The sequence below is a fragment of the Lepidochelys kempii genome, chromosome 1, assembly GCF_965140265.1.
Source record: "Lepidochelys kempii isolate rLepKem1 chromosome 1, rLepKem1.hap2, whole genome shotgun sequence".
In the NCBI taxonomy this organism is placed as follows: domain Eukaryota; kingdom Metazoa; phylum Chordata; order Testudines; family Cheloniidae; genus Lepidochelys; species Lepidochelys kempii.
Window position 1 is genome coordinate 27882090 of NC_133256.1, and position 12223 is coordinate 27894312.

At 42.6% G+C, this 12223-nt stretch overlaps 1 protein-coding gene across 2 annotated transcripts in view; it reads right to left on the reverse strand.

The window, feature by feature from the left end:
* Window positions 1-1313: 1313 nt before the first annotated feature.
* The window catches only part of MAML2 (mastermind like transcriptional coactivator 2), a 301446-nt gene continuing 290536 nt past the window's right edge, over window positions 1314-12223 (reverse strand). For both annotated transcript variants that reach the window (XM_073337823.1, XM_073337815.1), the window contains exons 5-6: window positions 10891-11002; window positions 1314-6322 (exon numbers count right to left, since the gene is read on the reverse strand). In XM_073337823.1, coding sequence (XP_073193924.1) covers window positions 5343-6322; window positions 10891-11002 — 1092 coding nt within the window. In that variant the 3' untranslated portion in view covers window positions 1314-5342. The remainder of the gene's footprint in view (window positions 6323-10890; window positions 11003-12223) is intronic.

Here is a 12223-nt window from a genome sequence, read left to right on the forward strand (position 1 = left end):
GGTATCTGGAGCAGTGTGTGGGTTGGAGGATTGGGCAGGCAGAAGCAAGGAAGATCAAGTGACTGGAGCTGAGTGGGATGGGGGTCAGGTCAGGATGGCTGGAATAGTGTGGTGGGAGTGCAGGGGCAGTGACAGGGCTGAGGAAGGGGAGTCAGAGGATGTGGGCTGAAGCAGTCGGGGGGGGCCTTCACTAGCTGGGAGCAACTCTCACTCCTTGGCCTGCTCCTTTCTGGGCAATATGAGCCACTACCCTCCCACATCGGGCCCTTAAAGGGCCAATGGCATGTCCCTTGAATGCATTGCTTTTCCGTGGCTGTGTATGCAATCACAGTTACTCTGTAAGAGAGTAGGAAAATGCATGAGTGCTATGCAAGGCGCGTGACATTTGGCAGGGCTGGGACAAGACTTATACACTACTTCGGTCCCACTTACCCCATTTAGAGGCTGTAAATGGGACTTAAGGAGTTAATATGCTTTGTGCTGACCCTTGCCTACAAGCAGATAAACTCACTCTGTGTGTCTTGACCCACAGGCTTGGTATGTTGGGCAGCAGTGTAGTGGTTCAGATGCAAAAAGCCTTAACTAACCCCCAAATCTGAAATGGCATAAGAAATCCTTCTGGTGACACTGGCATTGAACATTTCCCCTTAGAACAGGTGCCCACTTGCCTTGATTTAATGGGAACTAATTCATAACCCACCAAGAGACTAAAACAGTAGCTGAAGGGCATGAAACGTTGTCATTGCCAAGAAATCAATTCCCCAGAACTCCTGGAACTTCTAAAAATAGCCAGGATACGATTAATATTTTAAACCATGTGAAATCACACACAATACAAAATAATCTTTTACATGTTGAAATTCTTTGAGATTACGATAACATGTAATGATACATGGATAGTGAATTTAAATCAAACTAGAAGGGAATCACTGCTTAACAGACACAATTTAGACTCATGAGAAAAAATGTTAGTTCCATTTAAAATATTCTAGTACTCTGATATTTCTGACTCATGTAAATGTCAAATCATAGTCCAATACCTCAAACCATGCAGAGTTTTGTCACACCTTTCTATTAAGGTTCCATTTATAAAAGGCTTATAAAGGATTAGTAAATTATTAATATATGCTACAAGTACTGTATGTTATAAACATGAGTTGTATGTGTTTACAAATGGTTATAAGTACACCAGTGGAAGATATTATATACGGTCATAAGCAAATGATTGACCAGCTAAGCTCTGTACCAATAAATTTACCCTTTACTAAAAATCTATTAATCATTTATTAACTCGTAATAATAAATGCCTTATAATCTGTTTATGAATGGAACCTTCATATAAAGAGTGACCCAGATTTTAAAATGTTGTGATACATGTAACTTTACTGCAGTCATTATTTATAAGAATGAAGATATTGCCTCAACCTGTAGAAAAATAAAATCTCCCTCTCTAATGGACAGTCTTAGCAAACAGAAGTTGTTTGGAACACATTTTTTTCAAAATATTCCTGTAATTTAATGAACCAAATGAATATCTGAATAAATAGATATCAATGATGACATTCACATGAAGGAAAGAGACACCCAGAACATTTTGATTGATTTACTTGGTGGAATTTTGATAGCTATTGAAAAAACATACTATTAATGGTTAGGTGAAAAATAAATGGCGTTGAATAAGTGTCACTGCATAGTACGAGGAGGTATATACAGCCACATGTAAAAATGCATAAAACACAAACGTTTATGTACAGCAATTTTTCCTTTCCATTTGTCTAGCGAAATACTGGTTTATAATATGAGAAAGTATAAAGCAGACATACATGCAACAAGGACATGACAGTTACATATAAAAAAACCTCAAAAGCTACAATAAAAAACCGGTTGAAACCTGGAATGTTTTCATATTGAGGTTTCAGGAGAGCTTCAGATTTGAATGTATCTGAAGTACTTTTAAAGGCTTGATCCAAAGCCACTTGAAATCAATGGAAAGTTCCCAAAGGTCCCATTCCGTCCTCCCCCACAACCCGATGTTTAAGTCTGAGGATGAAAATAAGCAATCATACCATACAAAACTTTGTATATTAGAATACAAAAGGTAACCATTTACTTTTTGTATAAAATACAACTTTGTAGATAGTATATTTATTTCACATATATATAAATATAACCCAAAGAATATGATTTTATTATTCCTACCAAAATATTATTATTAATTTGTTGTTTTTACAAAAGTTTACAAAACAAATAAATCTTTATATTTACAACCCAATACTGCAAAGAGCTCCTGGTCTAGGGTGAAAAATATAATATAAGGGTAGTGCATGCAGCCATTGTTACACAAAGAGAGCTCAATTTAAAGAGACCGGGGTTCTTAAGAACTGAGACTGGGTTCAAGTTTTGGTCACAAAAGTCATTCATAAACTGACATTTAAAATGTAACATGTATATCTTAACAGGACAGCAAATGGCCTTTGCTGCATGTGAGTTTAAATTTATTTAAAATATACAATGGTGAAAGAATTTAGACGCAATTAAGGGCCTTATCCAATGCCGGCCATCAATGGAAAGATTTCCATTAACGTCAACGGATGCTGGATTAGGCTGAGGGCCAAATCTTGTAGTGTTTGGGCCAGAGTCTCAGCTGTTCCCATTTACACCAGCTGAGGATCTGGTCTTCAATGTTCAGGGGGAAAATGCAAGTTTTGCCTGCATCAGGACTGTGGTAGGGGGCTCCTTGCTATCGGACAGCAGTGTCACATGAGTGCATATGCTGTTTTAGGTGGTTACCAGCCCACTTGCTCAGGGCTCATGATAAGAGCAATGAAGGAGGAGTGCATACTCAGCCACTGTTGCAACAGGAAATCACTCACTCATGCAAGAGCTTTAGCATCGCTGCTGACCAGCTTACTGACACTGTGTATGTGTGACAGAGGTGGGCTGATTTTGATCCTACACCTGATTTAAACTGGTGTAACTCCATTACAGAAATGGAACTGCTCCTGCTTTCTACAGGTGCCAGGGAGCGCAGGCTCAGACCCCTGGTATCGCTCTACTCCCATATGTCCATATCGCTTCTCTCTAAATCAAGGTGGGACGTTACCTGACTTGTGCTGAAAAGCTGTTTTGTTTTTTGGGCTAAGCAATATCTGCCCTTCCATTCCTTAGGGATCGGCTAGAGGAGGCAGCCCAGCTCCCTGAGCCCAGGAGATGTGGTTGGGGGGAGGGCGGCTGTTGGTTCTGGCAGTGCTGAACACTCCCGAAAGGGAGTGTCTGGGAGGGTTAGAAATGTAGTCAGAGCCCTGGCCCCCTGCACTGGGAGGCTGATGCACCTTTTCTGAGTCTCCTTGGAGATAAATCCCTCCGGACATCACCACCTCTTGTGCCGTGCATGTCTTCCCCTCTCCACCGTCCCAATGCAGCTCTCCTTCTTGGAGCCATACCTGATTGCTCAGAGTAAGACTCTGGCCAGGCTCTGCACAGGCACATAAAGCAGGGAGGGTGTAGAGAGGTTTCCTCCTCACCCATCTCCATTTCACCTTCATGGTGTCTGAAAGCGGGAGAGGCATGGATAGGACCATGGCTCTGACCCCACCTGCCCCGGCCAGCACAGCTGGTCAAGTGTATTGTGGGTACATGATGCCCCCTCTCTAAGGGTGCTGGAGCTGCTGCTCTTGTGTGTGTGTATATGCCAGGAGTCCTCAAGGAGGAACTTCTCCACAAAGAAATGATGGATTAATTAAAACCCATAATGGTGGTATAGTGAAACCTTTTGAAGGAATATGTTACTGGTCACCTCCAGGCATCTGCAAATGGGCTCTATATTCCCTAGCCTTATCTGACTCAGATTAGCTTTTGAAGGACTCTCACCACATCAGCGCAAGCAACATCTTGCTCACCTTGTCGGCAGAATCCCTTCCCTCATCCTCCTGCTATGAGATCGACTGGGAGAGTAACCAGGCTTCAGAGAGGTAGCCGTGTTAGTTTGACTCCTCATTGTTTTAACCAGGCTGTGAATTAACTGGTTTGAAGGGCCGGATTCTGGTACCTTGACTCGGGCTGAAGGGTACCTCACTCTGCAAGTAGTCCCATTGATTTCAATACATCAGCTGCACATCTTGGTTTCAGTGGGACAACTCAGAGATCAAAGGACGACTCAACCTGAGTAAAGGGATTGGAATCTGGCCCACAGTGTGCATCCATGAAACCGTCATCAGCACTTTTAGTTCTCAAGCGTGTCTCTCTTCTGACTCCCTTGACCTAGTGAACGAGAGAGTTATGGATATTCTCCACAGGAGTCATGCTGTATGTTGTCAGACTGAATCAAAATGGAAGTCTTCCCATATGCACATATAGCCCAGAGCTTGAGCAAGGATGAAGCAAATAGCTGGGTACATGTGGAACGCAAATATGGAGTGGGGAAGTATTCTTTTGGGGCCAAATCTTCCACCTCTATCTCACTCAAGCTGTCCATTCAAGTCACTGGCACCATCTGTGAGAGCAAAGAAGCAGAATTTGGCCCTGGAATTTTGGAATAGCTGATGGCATATTTACACCAGAAACTACACCGAACCTACTACCTATTGGAAAAACAGCCTCCCTTGTTACAACAAACCAAATCCCAAGAGAGAGAATAAAAGCTAGCGACCACTCCAGGGTGTATCTCACACAAACTGCTTTCCTCCTTCCTTGAAAGGAACCACTTGCCCTTTTCTATACAAGTTAGGTGGTTTAAAATGAAATTAATTAAAAGGGAAAAATGAGAGTTTCTACTATGTAGAAGTAAACAATTTTTATAACATACAAGAATTAGTTGTATAGAGGGCCTGATTTTGTGAGGCATGGTGTACTCTCAATGAGAGTGGAGAGTACAGAGCTCTTTGCTCAGAACTGCATGGGGTCAAACCCATAGCGAGGTGGCCGCTTGCATCTGAGACATGAAGTTTCATGATCTGCATACCGTTCAGGACTTCTGTTTGCTGAATGCATGTTACACACCTTCCTAAGCCAAATGCAGACAGTTCCCATGAGAACAACAGGTGCACTTCTAATGCCTTGGCCATAAACCCTCTCATCTGTTTTTAGCTTGACAAGTATAACTATCACCCTACATTATACTTTCATCTGGGGTAAGATTTAGAATCAGATTTTGTTCTTAGACCATCTCTTCAAACAGAGCAATCTCTCCACTTGGATCCTTATTTTAAACCATTGGTTCTTAGACAGCCCAACCACTGGAGAGTAAATTAATAAAGCAGATTGTTGACCTTTAAAGAGAGAGCTATAGTCAATCCTGCCTCTTAGTACTTAGAGCATGTCTGTTTTATCATCAGCATTGTCTCTTATGAGTGGTTCCCCAAGATTTCGTCAAGGTTGATGTCTTTCATCCAGTCATCATTACCAGGCTCTGTTTTCAATAAAGAATCTATAAAGTCCGAATCACTGTTGAGTGCAGGCCCTATATTGTCACCATGCTGGTTAAGAAAGTCAAAGGCTAAGTCATTCCCATGGTCAGTTCCTTGGTAAGCCCTAGAGTTTTGGTTGGTAGATGTAAAACTGGCTGACGGCAGGGATGATGGTGGTGTCATACTTGTTCCTGGGTGATTCAAGTTAGGCACAGTCTGTTGTCTGATCTGGTTAGCTCCTACACTTAAACCTCTTAGTGACCCAACAGGTTGTCCATTTATTGTTTGGTTCATTTGGTTTAGAGGAGGTCTCATTTGCGCTGCTGTTGTTAATTGGTTTGGAGGTGCCATAGCATGCTGAGGAAATTGCGGATTGCCTATGGAGCGCTGCAGAGACTGGTTAGGATATGGAGTGCTCGTCGGGAAACGAACTCCTGTAGGTTTCAGTGCATCTTGCTGCTTTGTTGCTGCCTCTGGAGGGGCCCAGTTCTGAGCAGCAGCACTGGAAGTGATCATCACATTCGATGGTCTTTGTGCTGGGATACCTGTTGCTCCGTGGTTTAAACCTGCTCTCACTTGCTGAGAGTTAACCGCTGACCCAGTCCCAAAAGCTGTTACGTTGTTTCCTTGTGCCAGGGCTGGCTGGCGAGACATCATGAGGTTATTTTGACTGGTTATGATTTGGTTTTGGTTTCTGTGTTGCTGCACTTGGTTCATTCCTGACGTCACGTTGTATGAGCTTGGTGGATTGCAAGGAATGTTTCCGTAACAGCCCATGTTCCGGGCTGCTGAAATAGAAGGCATTCTGGTTCCATGGGGAGTTGACAAAAGGCTAGAATTCTGTGACAAAATGCTATGAGTTGAAATAGGATTTGATAAAGACAGATTGGAGCTCATACTCACTGCCGGAGAACCACCTAGAAAATGAAAAGAACACACAAAGGTCTGTATTGATAATTGTTTCATTAAAATGTGCAGGTTAAAATCTAATTTCCATATAGCATAAGCTCTCAAATGGTGTATGTTGCACTTGGTGGAGTGATGAAGACTTTACTGGTTGGCAAGGTCTACAAAATGCATACGAACCAAAGAAAGACCAGATCCAACTTCCATTTAAGCCAGTGGTGGTCTCTCCATTGACATAAGTGGGAGCTGGGTCAGATCCATAGGCCTTGACTGCAGTATCAGTAGCCCGCAGTTCTTCTTCTTCCAAACATTAGAAACAACAAAAAAAGGTCCTTGGCAAAAAAATTGCCAACCACTGCCGAGGAGAGAGGAATTTACTGTATTTTCACGGCAATACAACACTAAGTATGGGAGGCAGTATACTTAAGTGATTAGAGCACAGCAAAGCAGGGATCATAACTTTTGATTTCTTATTCATTCTGCCACTGATTCCCTGTGTGATTTTGGGCAAGTCACTTAATCATTCTGAGTTTCCTTATATGTAAAATAGGGATTTATACTCATCATCCCTGTGCTTTCTAGGCATTGGAATAGAATGTTTTCATTTACCCCTTTTGACAGATGTTTAATATTTTAATGTATATTTATACGTGACATAAGCTGTACCATTTTTTACCACTTATTATTATTTTGCCCACTGCGGGGTGTGTGGAATGGGATCTCTCTGTATCTGGGCCACAATCTGTGCAGTGGGCCACAATCAGCAAGAAACTAATTATCTTCACCGATTTTTCAACCCCTTCACAAGCTTCCCTCAGTCTGGTTCCTAGACATGGCCTTACAATACAGTTATATATTCCAAATCAACATGACTGAGCTTCAACAGCAGGAGCAGCCCTAGGAGTATGAGAGACTGGGAGAATCCAGCCTGGTTCTTCCACAAAGCACGTTCTGGGCCCCTAATCTCAAAGAGTGCTATCAGTAGGCCACTGGGCTGCACTATACTTTTGGAACCAAAGTAAAAATCAATGCTGAGTCACTAACCTCATTAATTAATCTCCAACTTTGACTGCACTAACAATTCATTTCTTGCCTACCATTTATCTGAAATATGGTAACATTTGTCTGTGATACCAAAGAAGGCCTGGGGCCTGATTCTCTTCTGATTAGCACCAGTGTAAATAAGGAATAGCTCCTCTGAAATCAGTGGAATTACATAGAGATGGAACTGCCATAAGAGGAGAATCAGGACTCTGTTACAAGGTTAAATAAAGGAGCCTTAATACATTTACAGACTCACTTCACTTACTGCTGGTCTGACGCCATTCCTCAGGTGGAACATGCCAGCTCTTTAACAACCCCGAGTACTACCACCCGCAACTCAAGTGCCTTCCCATGAGATTGTTACAGGTCAGATGTGCTCAGGACCTTGCTTCCATATCTCCTCCAACAGACAAAGTTTGCTCTTTCTTTGTGTCACTATTTTTATTCTTGTATTTTTTAACCAAACTATTTTTCACTCTAATTTCTTCCAGATGGGAAGAAATGTCTTCCATAGCAGTGTTGTCCAGACAACATATCCAGTGCTTAGACACCAAGGGACACAGTGGAACCGAGGAGAATTTATTGCCAAGTTCACCTGCCATTGTCATGGGGTTTATTGTATTATAGAGGAAAAGAGCCCAGGAATGCAATGCTTAATAATGTCTCTCGGTGTCTCCACGGTATTTCATTTAACTTCTTGCTGTTCTGAGCTGTTTCCCTTCTTCCATTACTTGAGCACAACTATTCCCAGAAACAAGCAACAGATTCCCAGCTGCTGCTGCCTTGTGCAACAGTTTCCCAATCAGTCCATCTGGTGGTTTCCCTGCAAGCTCGTAGCAAAGCCCTGTCTCTTATTCTACTCGGAAAAGCTGCTCTGCTCCCTGTGTATATTCAATCATTGCTAGTGACTTGAGGGACAGAATAACAGTATACTTAATCCTGCTTTGGCATAGGGGGGATGGACTAGCTGACCTCTTAAGGTCCTTTCCAGCTCTACATTTCTAGGATTCTGGTACTGCCAAGCCCAAACCTTCAATAATAAGGAGTCAGGCCCCAAAGTGTCATGAGGCTGGCATAACATTTGTGAGATTAAAAAAACAACAAACATTGGGGTTATTTTTATTTATCATCTGATTTTTGAGTTTTAGGGTGTATGTGGGTCATATTTCCAAACTTTTCTCCACAACGGCTAGAAACTTATTCTTTTTTAAATAAAAGCAGAGAGTCTTAGTGAATCATGGGACTCCAGGAGCTGGGGCTTTAAGAGAAAAAAACAAATATCACAAGATTTCCAATCAAATTGCAAGAGCTGATGGCGTTTTCACTCTTGGTTGCACTGCAGGTGATGATACAGCACAGACAAACTGTGTCTATTCTGGACATATTCTATTCTTTCTGGGTCACTGTCATGGGAGCTGGCCCTTTCAGGGGAGTCAGGGACCAACCTACCTGTGACAGGCTCCTGTAAAGGAGAACAAGTCAACCCAGCCCCACCTGGAAGCAACTAAATCCCTACGTGGCTGGTTTGGCTAATTAGCCAATGAGCCAGCTAAAGGGTTACCAGGGCTCCGCTGGGGTGGTTCCCGGAAAGCTGGGACTGGACGACAGGGGTGGATCACTCAATCAGTTGCTCTGTCCCGTTCACTCCCTATGAAGCATCTGGCACTGATTGCTGTTGGAAGACAGGATTCTGGGCTAGATGGACCCAATATTGCCATTCTTATGTTCTTAGAGGACACTCCTGAGGAGAGTTGCTCCCAGGAAAGCTGAGCAAGAGAATTCTCCAGAGCAAGGAGCCTAGAGGATGTGCTCCTAGGTCCAGGAAACTCCCAAATAATGTCAGGAAGCCCAGCCAGTCAGGAACTACAGTCTGCCCCATAGAAGAGCTGCAGCTGACACATCTCTTCAGAGCCCTGGCTATGGGGAAGGATTCTTTCAGATAGTGGAAAGAGAACTGGCTCAAGAGAAGGGACCCAAACTGAGAGAATACTTCTGGAGGGGCATGGTGGATACAGGTGGGAATGGATAAACTGAGACTGACTTTGTCAACCCACTAAGACATTAGGTGAAGACTTGCTTGTATTTTCATTGGGTCTTTGGTTAATAAAATAGATCCCTCAGAAGGGGTATTGTTCCCTATGTAAAGCCTTGGTGAACTTAGTGATTACATAAAGGGAAACTGAAGCAGGGAGCCCCCCCTATAGTGCCAGACTTGGCCAAGAGGGGGCACTAAAGGGCAGGTACACCCTGTGACAGAACTGTTTGCTAAATTTGAGTCACTGACACCTGTGGAAACTTGCTGAAGACAATGGATTTGAGCAAATGTTAAGGGCATAACTTGACCTGAAGAACTTTGTTACTGAAGTAGACATATGGGAAGGAAAGAACCCAGCCGGACTCTCAGATCCAAACTGAGTTTACAAGGCAGGCTGTTAGAAAATAAAGTCCTTTTTACTTGTGAACTGAGCACATTAGATATGGAGATTACTGAAAAGCAAATGCTACAGATATCCCACAATCCTGTTTTTACAGGGTCATTCTTCAGAATAAAATCCCACTCTAATCTCATCTGCTGCATTTTCCTCACTTCCTGCCTCTCTATGTATCTCTTTTTATTTCATTTTTGTTCTCTCTCTATGCTGTGCAGCCTACCGTTAATGTGGGGACACAATCAGAATAAAAATCCAAATCCATCCACCTTCAGTCCTTATTTAGGCACAACTCCCACTGAAGAAAGAACTTGGTCCAAAGGGATTATTCTGGAATATTGCTAATTATCTCTGTTAGACAGTTTGGGCAAGGAAAGTGAAAGGCATCAAATTTAAAATGGATCAAAAGAACTTTTCTTTTTACACAAAACTTAACTGACCTGTGGAACTCATTGCTACAAGATATCATTGGGGCCAAAGTTTTAAAAAAGGAGTAGATGATTAAATGGTTATTGAGCTCATCCAAAATTACATCAGATAGGATAAAAATAAATGAATTAGGGATACAGGCCCTCAGATTTCAGGACATAAACCAACCATCTACTGATGGGGAGATTCTTCCATTCAGGGGGAATGCCTGTTCCTCTGAAGCAGCTGGTACTGGCCAATGTCAGATACTTGATACCAGACTGTATGAAACACTGGCTAATTCCCATTATTATTATTATTATTAATAATCAGCATTTTTCAATAATGCCATAGCTATAATATTGATGTTTTAGAAATGTACAGTATAGGAGCAACATTCAGAACCTGCTAGGAGAGATGTGTTTCAATCCGGATGGTTCCCCTTGAACATTTCCTGAGGGTGGAGGAACCTTCAAGACATTATTCTCCATTACTCCATGTACAGTTATTTACACTAGTGCAAGGTGACTGTACAATGTTGCCATGTCAGAATGGTGGCATTTTACACCCATTTGGCACTTGCTTTTGCACTGATGTAAGTGACTGCACAGAGAATCAGGCCCATATTGTCAGTACTTGCTGGGTCTTTCTGTCTGGTCTTCATAACCATGGTTTTCTTTTTGGTTAAGTGTGCTTACCAGAATACTGGTTTGCTTGTTGCATGCTGACCACATTCCTTCTCTGGTCTTTGTAATCTGGTGGTGGCCTTGTCAAGTGTCTGTTCAATTGATCTTGAGGAGCGATTTTCTCCTAGAGAATTAGAGCAGAAACGGAAATATGTTACTTCATTTTCTTTCTACTCACACTTACAAAGTGGAAGCTGTTCCTTCCCTTTGCCCCACCCTGCCACAGTGGTAGTGCAAACCAAAGTGTTGACATTGCTCTTTAGGGGCCTGATCTATTGAAGCCAGTGGAAGTCTTTCCTTTGATTTCAATGGACTTGAACCTGGTCCTACTCCCATTAAAATTACTGTGTGCTGGGTCAAGCCCCAGCAGTCTAGCAATCTGTTTTTCATTATTTTGTGTACCACTAACTCCGAAAACTCTGCCTCAGTCCAATTCACCCATTGTGTAAGTGGGTGTAACTCCATCAACTTCAGTGCGCCCACTTGGCAATGGGGATTTTGACTCATCATCTAAATGAGCTTTCTCTTGTATCACCCCTTATAGGTCACTCCTTTATACATTGGCATAGAGAAAGAACTTGAAGCCTGCACTGGAAATGTGTCGTCAGTAATAGGGTGCCTCATCAAGAACAGAACAGCCTGAGAAGTTGCGAGATGAAGCGGAAAATATATAATACTTCAGTAGTCAGTATTCCGATGTATGGGACTGGAACATGGCCCCTCATGGTCAAGATTGAAAAGAAGTTGGACACCATTCAGATGCAGCATCTCCAAATGATCAAAAACATTAAATGGTACAAACTCCTGTCGATTGAAGAGATCCGTTTTTTAACTAAACAGGTCCCGCTCTCTCAAACAGTAGCCCAACACTCTCTACAGTGGTATGGTCATCTGCTCTGAAAGCCTACCTACTTCCCACCGAGAATCATCTTCAACTTTGACCCAGTGGAAGCAAAAGACCCTCTGGAAGCCCTGAAACATGATGGCTGGACAACATCAACACAGACCCATCCTTCACAGGTATTTACATGGTAATGTGCCAGATTTGAGTCAGGACAGAACATCATGGTGGCATATAATGCATTCAGTGGCCTCTATGCTGTCCAAGCAACAGCATGACAAGGAAACCCTTTATAGCTGGGAGGAGCTCCCTGTAAAAATCCATAAAGCCACTATATTATCCCACTTCACATTTCTCCTTAAAACTCCCCTCTGCTGCAATGACTACAAAAAAACCTGACCATGGCTAGGCAGTTCATGTGCTGTGGCTGCTATTTGTCACGATAATTAAAACTGTCTCACTGTTGCCTTGTGCTTCCCCACCACTTTGTTGCATCTGCTTGTC